Consider the following 12274-nt stretch of genomic DNA (forward strand, 5'->3'; position numbering starts at 1 on the left):
ATAATCACCTGAAACTAAGAATCGTTGTGTTTTGTTAGCTTAGAATGAGCCCTTTATATCTATATAGGGAGTGGGTCCTCTTCATGGAGTCCGCCACGTTGAACGGACAAACCAAACACTCTAGAGGGAACCTTTCATGTTTTTACGTCACCTGAAGGCCACCGTAGTTCTCCGAGACGCTTGTGAAACAGTAGCGTGAGCCGCAGAGTGCAAAAACCGTGGTATCGCCAGCCACCGTCTAACTTCCTAAAGTAGTGTTATTACGGTAAGGACGGCCTCTGAGCGAGGCGAACTGCGTTACCACGGTTTTGCACTCGGCCGCTCACGTTACCGCAGTCTTGGAAAGGGAAGAGTGAGCGGAGGGGTACTCAAGTTGGTTGCAATCTGCAACCGCACCACTAGATACCGCCAAATCCTACACACTGCACCTTTAAACTGATAGAGAATGATCTGCCCGTGCCAGTTTCTGTTTCACTGCAGGTCTCATGAGATGATGGCTGGTCTGTACATAAAAACTAAATTAGCTAAATTGTTACTAATTCCTACTTAATATTTGTTTCAGAAGTTCTGGCATGCCTGATTTTTATCCCTTAAAAATGTATTGTCGTGCATGGCTTGGCTGTAAAATCAAATTCACCATGACTAAGATACTGCATGCGCTCATTTGAGAGGAAGTATTTTTTTTTTTTTTTTTAGGTCTTTAAAGTAATCCTGTCATATTATTAAATCTGACACTATCAGTAGTGAATCCAGGCCTCTGCCTATTTCTAGCGTCTTTGATGGCCGGCTCTCTGGCTGTCTCTCTGATATGCATCAGCAGCAGCATCAGTATATACACGAGAGCTGTGTTATGTTATCTGAAAACATTTAGGGCCTGATTCTTAAAACCTTGTGTATGTTATACATCACGTTTCTCCTATGCATTGAGCTATAGTGAGTGTCAACTTGCCTCTTTTTAATGGGAAAATGCTTAAATGAGATGACTTTAGTTGTGATAGCTTATGCTCGTCAGTAACAGTTGATCGCTAGGCACTTAAACAAGGAGGTAGGCTCAATAGAAATATTGCCAAATATGAAAATTAAATGCGTCTTTCAGATTTTAGCTGAGTTGACACTGATCTATTAGTATCATGGAGAAATGTTGTTGATTCAGTTTGAAGTTCTCGTGTCCTTTAGCCCTCCTGTGCTAAATTATTCATCGACTGCGTTGCTATATTTAGAGAGCCGGTAAGTATAATGTCATCGCAGCCAAGACAATTTCAGATAACTTGATATTTCAGCGTCTGCATCAGACATTTATTTTTATTCTATGGAAATGTGTTCCCTTTTGAAATGGACTTCCGTCAGCATTAGAACAGATTTAAAACCAGCCAGTATCAAAAAGTTACACATGCAGATGCTTACATTTTTTGATTTGGGGCCTAAGTTAACTTCACTTTTATAAGAGCCATAAGATTTTGTTTCAGCAAAAATATTTATGCTTTGACACAAGGAGGCTGATATCTTTGCAATTTCCCCCTCATAATTCACCCGGCTCACGACTCACATGATGTTTGAGTCAGTGATTTTTGTCATTCATGCGTCCATTAATTGTCATATCCCTTTCATTTACTTGGCCACAGCTGAGTCAACGCATGTTATTCTTCAAATACTAGAAAGTGTTACTCATATCCTCGTCTGTGACTAACATCTACAAACATGGCATTTACAGTAGGATGTGACTCCCCGTGGTATTCCTTGGTTATTTGACTCTATCTTGTCCTTATGGACGCTGTACGTGACACTTTGGCAATTTGGTCCTTTAAAGCCATATTTTATTTTAAACAACAGTCTCTCGTCGATCGCATCAAGTCTGTTTTTCCCTGGTTTATAGCTGTACTGCAAGGACTTCCCCGAATATACTGTTTCCTGTTTGTTTGAGGCTACAGTTTCTTTAGAAACGTGAACAAAACCTTGTTGGTGGTAACTCGCGGGAGACCGCGTTTCCGTCATAAAAGGGATAAGCAGAAGTCAATGTTATCCCTGTTCCTGTATCATTATATTCCATTGCTCAGATAAGTCTGTGGGTCATAGAGAAGTCTCCACGCAGGAGCCGTTCCTGTGCAGGGAGCGGTGGTCGTGGTTGAGGCAGCCTTCGTTGCGATGCACAATGAGCACGGGGAAGTACAGAGCGTCCTGGTAGGCTGGAGGGCTCTCCTCGCTGCTCTGCTGACCCGACAGACAGCGCGTGCTCTCCGTGGGGCAGGACCGCTCGTTCAGGCTCCCGCTGCTCCTCCACAGGCAGCTCCGCCTGGAGCCGTACAGCCGACTCAGCGAGAAGCGGCTGGCGCTGAAGGGGATGCGGGGACTCCCCGTGTTGCAGATGCTGAGGGCGCTGCGAGAGAAGATGGAGGAGCTGCTGATGGCGCGGTTGCAGCGTTCGCAGTTCTGCCTGTAGCTGCCGAAGCCTCCGCACACGGAGTAGTTGTTGGAAGTCCCGGAGAGCTGAGCCAGATCCATGAGGACTGCCTCGGAGTAGCTGGGCACCAGCTGCTGGTTGGAGCGGATGTGCCACTCCAGCTCTGTGCTGTCGATCGTGTTGACTCGTGGGATGTGTCTGCAATGCGGCCGCTCCTCAGACGGCGTTACTGGCACGTAGTCAAAGCCAAACAGCTTCTCGATGTGGTAGTGTACACAGGCAGTGCGGTACTCCGTTAGCACCCGCAGAGGCCAGGAGACGGTGAAAGCAGCTGCCACCCAGAAAGTGGAGTTGGCTGCATACCAGGGAAGGTGATTAGGGTCAGAAAAGGCAATCATATACTCCTTAAAGTCTACATTCTTCAGGTGCATCCCCTCGCGGGCCTCCATGTAGTCATCTAGGCCCTCGTTCTCTGTGAAGAACCTGGCCCGCTGGGTCAGGTAGGAGTTCTCGGACTCCACATTGGCAAAGCTAAAGCACTTAGTGAACCTCAGCCTGGTGATGGGGAAGTCCTCCATGCCCAGCAGTTGCTTCGCGATGTCCTTAACACCGCAGTTCACGTAATCAAACTCCGCCTCGGCCACGTGGGTGTTGACTCGCTCGTGGTAGACCTGCGTGGTGGTGTAGGCATCTCCATTACGGTAGCGCGTCACCTGCCGCGTCCTCCTGATATAATGGTAGCTAATGGCCTTCCACCAGATGCAGGGCGTGGCCTGCTGCATTCGCTGGATGCGCTCCGCCACGCTTTCCACGTCCACCTTGTACTGCAGCTCGTTCCTGGTGTAGCAGTGCCAGCACTCCACCAGGTAGACCACGTAGAGCATGACCAGGAAGGCCAGGGGGATGTAGATGTAGCCGTTGGAGCAGGGGCTGTCGTGGTACATCATGGACTTTCCCTTGTAAGCGCTGTCGAAGGAGAGACGCGTGACCTTGGTCACCTGGCACCAGGCCATCACCCCGACGCAGCCGTACATCAGAAGGGACAGCAGCAGGCATTTCCAGTGAGTTTCCTGACACAAGGATTTAGTCAGGGACTGTTTCTGGGGCCGCTGCTGCAAAGAAGACGAGAAAACAGCAATAAGTCAATGGAACAGTACTGTCAACATATTCTGTTTATATTCTTTCCTAGAAGTAAAATAAAATAAAATAAGTAAAAGCAAATCTATGGTGTGAAAAGTGAAGCCAATGCTGAAGTGCCTTAAACTTGCATTCTTCCTAATGGCCAGCAGGGGGCGACTCCTCTGGTTGCAAAAAGAAGTCTGATTGTATAGAAGTCTATGAGAAAATGAGCCTACTTCTCACTTGATTTATTACCTCAGTAAACATTGTAAACATGAGTTTATGGTCTCAATCGCTAGTTTCAAGTCTTCTTCAATACAGCATGATGTTCATTTAGTAAATTATGGTCCCATTTAGAGTCAAATAGACCATAAAGCAGGGGATGTAACATAAAGGCTTATATTACCTGTATTTACACACTCCAATATAAAATTGTAATTGAATTGATGAACACAAGTATGACCTAAATATCTGTTAGGTATAAAGTTAGAAGAAGTTAAAAAAGTAGTGGCTCATGCATATGAAATATTCAAGGAAATATTCTGCGTTGTAAGTGCTTTTGCATAGTTTATGCATGAGCCGCGAGGCAACTGCTCTTGCCTTGGTCCGTGCTTGTTATGATCAAAAGGCTCACCCACTCTTATAATCAAATTCAAGAAAAAATGTCTGATTAATGCAAAATCAAAATGTTAAAGAGGACCTATTATGCCAATTTTTCAGCTTATTACTTGTATTTGGGGTTTCTACTAGAACTTGTTTGCATGCTTTAATGTTCAAAAAAATCTTTATTTTCTTCACACCGTCTGTGCTGCAGCAGCTCTTTTCACCATCTGTCTGAAACGCTCGGTTTGAGCCCCGCCCCCTCCCCGAAAAGCTCAGTCTGCTCTGATTGGTCAGCTGGCCCACTCTGTTGTGATTGGTCAACTGAACCAAACTGTTCGGACTCCGCTCCAGCTCCACTCTTACTAGCTTTGTTTGAGGACGTGCCAAGCTAGCCGCTAGGCAGGTATTGTGCAAATGTGTTACTTGGTGACATCACCACGTTACGGAGAAAAAGGCAGAACAGTGTTTCTGTGGAGGAGAGTAACTCCCTTTTGCGTGGACTTTGGACTTTGTAACTTTGCAAACCTTTTATATGCAGAAAAAACTATATAACGCACTAAGGGAAAGGGAAAAAAAACACAAAAGCATAATAGGTCCCCTTTAAGTAAATACGTTGATGTCAGTAAGGTGCACTGTGAGCTTCTGTTTGACTGGTATGTGGTTGTGCACATGGCCACGGTGCATGTGTTTATATACATATATATACATATACATATTTGAGAATAAGAAAAGCAGTAAAGAGCAGAGATATTCTGAGGGGTAGATTACGCATTTTAATGTCAGGCCAGCCAGAAAAAAGCAGTCGTTTGACTCTGGCAGCATAAAACTGGTGCCATCCTTTATCGCCGCGGGGCACAGCGAGCCCCAGTGCCTGCATCAACAGCTATAGTCACGCCTTTTGGTAAACGCTGCCACACAAACCTGGCAGGGATTCAAAAGCTGCAGGAAAGGTTGAATTATAATGAAATTCATTCAAAGAATTTGCATAACAGACATCGCACCAGGGCAGATCCTACTGTACTGTAGCAGCACTGATTCAGCTGTAAAAACAAAGGTTATACTGTCCATCTCTTACATAGATAGGACAGCAGCCCCCTGCATACGTGCGACCACAACCAGCATCACCGCATTGATGTATTGAATTCAATATGTCAGCTCTGTGCTCTTTGAGTGAGCATAAATAATAGATGTTTTTCCTCCATAATTATCTTCCCCCACCTTGGCCACATGCTCCCTGAGTCCCTCACCGAGCCAAGGCTACACCCCACGGGGTAAAAGGGATTAACATTGAAACTCCCCATTGAAATACTGCAGAAGGAGTATTTACTCACTAGCATCCTGCACACGCTCGACAACTATAATCAATACAACATGACATACTTTGTGGCTCATGTTACACTTTACAGCCTCTGATCAAGCAGCAGGAATAATGACGAACAGTTGAGTGGAAGGAAACGTTTTAATGGAAACCAAACCAACCTGTACGTGGCGGTATTTGATTCAAAACATGCAGCTAAATGAAAGAATTGCAGATATGTAAATGAAGGTGTCGCTCACAAAATTCGATTACACGCCAATTTCACCCTTGATTTAAAGAATTATACCAGAGAGGCTTCAGGAACAGTGAGATGAAGTTACTTTTCCATTAAAAAGTCCCTGCTTGAGATCATTATGCTGTTCTTTGGGCATATGGATGGCAGAAACGGAAGGAAGTGACTCACCATATGAACACAGTGGTGTTGACATTTTTGATGCATTAGACAAAGGCATTCCTGTGGCCTGGTTGAACAGCATGAAAGACCTCTTACTAAGCATACAGGCAGGGAAATACCTCACAAATGTGTCACGCAGGGACACCCAAAGCAGATGAAAGAGGAAAAACCGACAAGTATTTTTTATTCCTAACGTGGATTTAATGAAGCAGAATTATCAAGAAAAATAACTGAGCTTATGTTTCCAAAATAAGTGTAATTTTAATGTGATCTGCTGGATTTAAAAGCTGTTTATAAACTATACCAATACAGATTTGTAATTGCAATAGTGTACATTTACTCAAGTACTGTACTTTATACTTTAACATTAAAGTGAGATTTGGCAGTGAGTCTTTTTTATTATAAAGCAGGTTTAAGTGCTATATAAATACTGTGAAAGTATCAAAACACTCGAATCCATTGTGAAATACACACAGCCTGTATTCAGAAACTGCGCCTTAAAACGAGCTGTCAGGATTTCTGTAACTTTGTGATGTCACAACTGTACAACATTTCACAGTTTTAAATGTAAACATTCAAAATGTGTGTCCCACTTTATTTCTGGTAAGTGTATGTGAATGACATCAGCTGACAGGAAGTAAACATGGACCCAATCTGTTGCCTAGCAACACAATTCCGTTGAAATACGCTAAAATGGAGCGTTTCAGACAGACGGTAAATACAGGCATATTCTGGCAGACATTATGAAGAAAATAAAGGGTTTTCTAACATTAAATCATGTAAACATGTTCTAGTAGAAACAAAAAATACAAGTTTGAACCTGAAAATGAGCATGATGTGGGACCTTTAAATTTCTAAAATAAAAGAGAACGGAATGAAAGTTGTTGTTTCTACAGGAAGGATAAAATCCATAAAACAGCCTGTAATCAATATTTTAGAAAACAAATGTTTCAGTCAGAACCATCAAGACTGAAGAGAAGCTTCTCAATTCATTCATGAGACGACCGTGGTGCCTTTAACTAAGTGCCTCTCTCACTCACGGACACTTTCTCTTGACATAATAAGACCAGCGGGGGTTATATAAAAACCCTCTTGTGTAATGGATATGTAACTTATCCAACATGTGTGTTTGAAGGGGACGTCTACACGGTGACAGTAAAGAAGGGGGAAAGAAGATTACATTTCTTACTCAGGCAAAAGAACCCTTATTGAATTTCTATTTCCCCATGCATGAAACATTGTGATGTGCGTCTCTGTTTTAATGGTGTCAATACAAGGATGCTATGCTCCGTTATTATAACATTTCACGTCTATCCTCACAGAGAGTTCAACTCGCTATCTGGAGCAACACTTCTTCGTCTTTAAAGTAACAAACCCACATATAGATGTAGTTCCTGTAGGAGTTTTCTAATAGGAAAATAACTGAAACATTTGAAGAAAACAGCCAATCTTATATTTTCTCATTGTAACAGTGACCGTTAGGGCTGGGCAATATGATGATATATATCATCAAAAATTATATAAAAATGTCTACTTTTCTATATTGTTTCTATTGTGATATAGACTAGGCCTATATTTGTTTATTTTTTCTCTATAATTTCACTTAAAGGTCCCATATTATGCTCATTTTCAGGTTCATACTTGTATTTTGTGTTTCTACTAGAACATGTTTACATGCTGTAATGTTAAAAAAAAAAAATTATTTTCCTCATACTGTCTGCCTGAACATGCCTGTATTTACCCCTCTGTCTTAAACGCTCCGTTTTAGCGCATTTCGACAGAATTGCAACGGAATTGTGTTGCTAGGCAACCGCATGGGTCCATGTGTACTTCCTGTCAGCTGATGACATTCACATACACTGCAACCAGGAATAAACTGGGACACATTTAGAATGTTTATGTTTAAAACTGCGTAAAGGGTCTAAATATTGTATATTTGTGACATCACAAATGGACAGAAATCCTGACAGCTTGTTTCAAATGTAGAGTTTCTGAATACGGGCTGTGTGTATTTCCCTGTGGATTGAGCTTTTTGATACTTTCACAGTATTTATATAGGACTTAAGCCTGCTTTATAATAAAAACAACATGAAAATCTCACTTTTTAATAATATGTCCCCTTTAAAACAGTTCATTTTTGCGCTCAAGTTCTTAAAATGAGAGAATATTGTGAAGTATTTAATTCACAAAAATAGACTTTACCATGTGGTTATTTCATATAGACTATTTACCATAAAAAATGGTATTTTGTGATATATATATATATATTGTTATCAAGATGTGTTTCAGTTTCCTGAGGACCTGTGTGGACCTTTTCCAGGACCCACAAGAGGTCCCCGAACCCCATTTTTGGAAACTTGTCTGGAGGGGAGATAAACAGGAGTACATCCATGCACGTCCACACTCTCGAGTGCGCGCTTGGACGCCCATGTTCATATTAGACCATTAATACAACTGTTTTAATACAACTAATTCCGTTAAGTACGCATTACTGGCACCAATGTGGTTATTTCATATGGACTATTTATTTATTGAATTACCATAAAACATGCTATATTGTGATATATATATATATTGTTATCGAGATATGATATTACCTATATGGTGATAGAAGATTTTGGCCATATCGCCCAGTGATGTTAGACTGTTTCAGTTTCCTGAGGACCTGTGTGGACCTTTTCCAGGACCCACAAGTGGTCCCCGAACCTCATTTTTGGAAACTTGTCTGGAGGGGAGATAAACAGGAGTACATCCATGCACGTTCACACTCTCGGGTGCGCGCTTGGACGCACAGGTTCATATTAGGCCATTAATACAACTGTTTTAATACAACTAATTCCCTTTAGTGCGCATTATTGGCGCCAATTAAACCCTATAATCTCCAAAATCTGATGATGAGACTGAGATTATGGGGATTCCACTGTGATACCAATGACACACTAATTAAAGGCTGGATTTACCCCCCATGATGCATTTGTGTGTGAGGGGAAAATTGGCCTTCTCTTTGCAAAACAATGCGTCCTCCTCACCTCCTCCCTGGGGCTGTCCGGCTCCTCTTCCTGCACCGTGGTGGTGGTGGAGGTGGTGGTGGTGCTGCTCTCACTGGCCGGTGCAGCCGGTGCAGCCGATGCAGCCGATGCTGGGGACATGATGAGAAAACCGGGTCATGGATCTCCTGATGGGATGGGGGTTTTCCAAATCAGGGTGAAACATAAAGAAAGCGAGAACCCCTCTGCACATCATCCAAACGAAACGCACAAAACATGCATCATCCCAGCATCATCCCAGCATCTTCTTCTTCTTCCAGGTGGGCAGACGTGCAAAAAAACAAATAGTCTAAGCCTCCTCCTGCGATGCACCGACTATAAGATGCTGATGATGGAGACTGCTGCTACTGCTGCAGGGATGCGATGTTAAAGTGAAAATGGTCCAGGCTTCAGTCAGCTCCTCTCCTCTCCCTGCTGGCTGTGCCCATGGCAGCCAGAGAAGCTGTGAAGCAGGAGACAAAGACGACAGGCAGAGGCACGTGTGACACCACAATGTAAATAACACACGCACACACACACACATGCACATCCCCGTTGAAGTAAATCACAACACAGAGGCGGTGCTGCAGAGAGGAGCCCACCCCCTTCATGCATCCCATTAGCTACATGACCTTCCCTGCATGGACCAATTATGATAATCATGATATCCCCTTTAAAAACATATTGGGCCATAATACTGTCAGAAATAATAGAAAAAATAGTTGGTTACTGCAGTACGACAGAGTATTAGGGCCACATTGAGGGAAAAAACAAATCTGAGATTTTATTAAGAGAATAAAGTCATAACTTTATAAGAAATAAAGTATTTTTTTTCTCGTAAAATTACGACTTTATTCTTGTAATATTACGTCTTTTTTCTCGTAAAATGACGACTTTATTCTCGTAATATTCTGACTTTTTTTCTTGTAAAATTACAACTTTATTCTCGCAATATTACGACTTTTTTCTCGTATAATTACGACTTTATTCTCGTAATATTACAACTTTTTTCTCGTAAAATTTCGACTTTATTCACGTAATATTACGACTTTTTTTCTCGTAAAATTACGACTTTATTCTCGCAATCTCAGGGTTTTTTTCCTCAACGTGCACCCTAATACTCCGTCGTACTGCAGAAATATAGACTTATGCTTTGCATTTAATTTCAAAACATAATATTCACGGTTTTGTTAACCTGGCAATTACGGCTGCCAATGGATGTATCACATCTAAGTGGAATCATGAGGATCCCTCTAATATTATTCAGTGCATTACACACACACACACACACACACACACACACACACACACACACACACACACATCCCTGTTGAAGTAAATCACAACACAGAGGCGGTGCTGCAGAGAGGAGACCACCCCCTTCATGCATTCCATTAGCTGCATGACCTTCCCTGCATGGACCAATTATGATAATCATGATATCCCATATAAAAACATATTGGTCTATAATACTGTTAGAAATAATTAAAAAACAAAAAAAAGAGTTGGTTATTGCAGAAATATAGACTTATGCTTTGCATTTTATATCAAAACATAATATTCAACCCCTACAGTAAATTCACTATTGAGCACCACAGACACAAGGGAAACAAAAGATATCACAACAAGAAAAAAAAACATAAACCCCATCATGAACCACCCATACTTTTTGTTGCAGGCCTATTGTACTATATACAGAACATTATATTGTTATCTGTAGGTGATTGAATTGTTCATCTTTGTCATTCATAATCTGTATTTGTAGTTCTGCTGTTTATTCACATAAACACTGATTCATTTTGCTATATTCAGTACTGACAGAGCTTAAAGGTCCCATATCATGCTCATTTTCAGGTTCATACTTGTATTTTGTGTTTCTACTAGAACATGTTTACATGCTGTAATGTTCAAAGAACACTTTATTTTCCTCATACTGTCTGTCTGAATATACCTGTATACCCTCTGTCTGAAACGCTCCGTTTTAGTGCATTTCAACGGAATTGCAACAGAACTACGTTGCTAGGCAACAGCTTGGGTCCATGTTTACTTCCTGTCAGCTGATGTTATTCACATACACTGCAACCAGGAAATAAACTGGGACACATTTAGAATGTTTATGTTTAAAACCGTGTAATGGTTTAAATATTGTATATTTGTGACATCACAAATGAACAGAAATCCTAACAGCTTGTTTCCAACGCACAATTTCTGAATACGGGCTGTGTGTATTCCTCCGTATATTGAGCGTTTTGATAGTTTAACAGTATTAATAAAGCATTTACACCTGCTTCATAATATAAACAACATGAAAATCTTACTTTTTACAATATGTGACCTTTAAAGAAAACATACTTATTAATATTATATTCCATTTCTGCCAATAGATTCCCCTAAATGTTACACACTGGTCCTTTAATGCTGTTATCCTCTTTATGATGCAGATTTAATATATCTTTAAGATTACAGACTTTGTGTTTTTTTATGTGAAATAGAAGATGATGAATGTATAAAAGATTATTCTACATTCCTGCCCTTTCTGTTTCTCCTTTGCAAACAGCACTATTTACACAGGAACCTTTACCTTACAATCCTGGCATATGAGTCCTTGTTTATCGTAGCCCACAGTGTGGACATTGGACTGGACTGCTGGCATGAAATGGAATAAGTAAACACAACAGTAGATGACATGAAAACAGATGGCGGCTCTTGGCAGCAGTAAAGGTTTCTCTCTGACAGTCAGTATTGTATTATAGACTATATTTATGATGAATCTGGCCCTCGGCAGTAGCTATGTAAGTGAGCCCTCTAACGGCCAAACCACAACAAGCATTTTCGAGACGGAAGAGGAAACGAGAAATGATAGCTGGGTTATTCCTGAACTTTTGGGAGGTTAAAAATTGTAACTTTAAACTCTGCTTACATGCATTATCATTTCCTGCATACAGGCCTATGCCGAAGACAGAAACAATACTGACAAAACCCTTCTTGACTGAGATGAATTAAGTTATTGTTTGAATGTATCTATGGAAAGATACTGGCGCTCCTGCACAAGTATGCAAAACAACTGTGCATATTGTGAAGTTATGCAATACTGTATGTCAAAGTGCATACACAGACACAGAGGCACATGATTTTTTTTTTGTGCTAGACTCATACACTACTGTCAGGATATAGAGAACGTTTTATAAAAATGACTTTTTTTAATCATATTTGCTTCATTTCTACACCCTGCAGCTTTAATTATTTTACAATAATAGTGTAATGTAGAGTCAAAAATAGATTTGTTTGTTATTGTGGTTAAATAAATGTAATTTATGGTGTTGTTAGACCGCCCTGTTAATACAGTTGCAGGCACTTTGTGTGCGTCAAGCGGGAGAGCAAATGAAAATGTTGTTTTTGAAAGGCTAAACGCCAAC

General features: G+C 41.2%; 2 protein-coding genes across 2 annotated transcripts in view; one reads left to right on the forward strand and one right to left on the reverse strand.

The window, feature by feature from the left end:
• The window catches only part of rnf8 (ring finger protein 8, E3 ubiquitin protein ligase), a 30672-nt gene extending 21694 nt beyond the window's left edge, over window positions 1-8978 (forward strand). The window contains exon 10 of the mRNA XM_037750592.1: window positions 8938-8978. The gene's annotated coding sequence lies outside the window, so the exon portion shown is untranslated. The remainder of the gene's footprint in view (window positions 1-8937) is intronic.
• On the reverse strand, window positions 50-9502 carry tmem151ba (transmembrane protein 151Ba). Its single transcript, XM_037750593.1, has 2 exons — window positions 8862-9502; window positions 50-3510 (listed from the first exon to the last, which is right to left on the reverse strand). The coding sequence occupies exons 1-2, from the start codon at window positions 8979-8981 to the stop codon at window positions 2068-2070; spliced, it is 1563 nt and encodes a 520-aa protein (XP_037606521.1). The 5' UTR covers window positions 8982-9502; the 3' UTR covers window positions 50-2067.
• Window positions 9503-12274: the final 2772 nt, after the last annotated feature.

The sequence above is a fragment of the Sebastes umbrosus genome, chromosome 18 (assembly GCF_015220745.1).
Source record: "Sebastes umbrosus isolate fSebUmb1 chromosome 18, fSebUmb1.pri, whole genome shotgun sequence".
Classification (NCBI taxonomy): Eukaryota; Metazoa; Chordata; class Actinopteri; order Perciformes; family Sebastidae; genus Sebastes; species Sebastes umbrosus.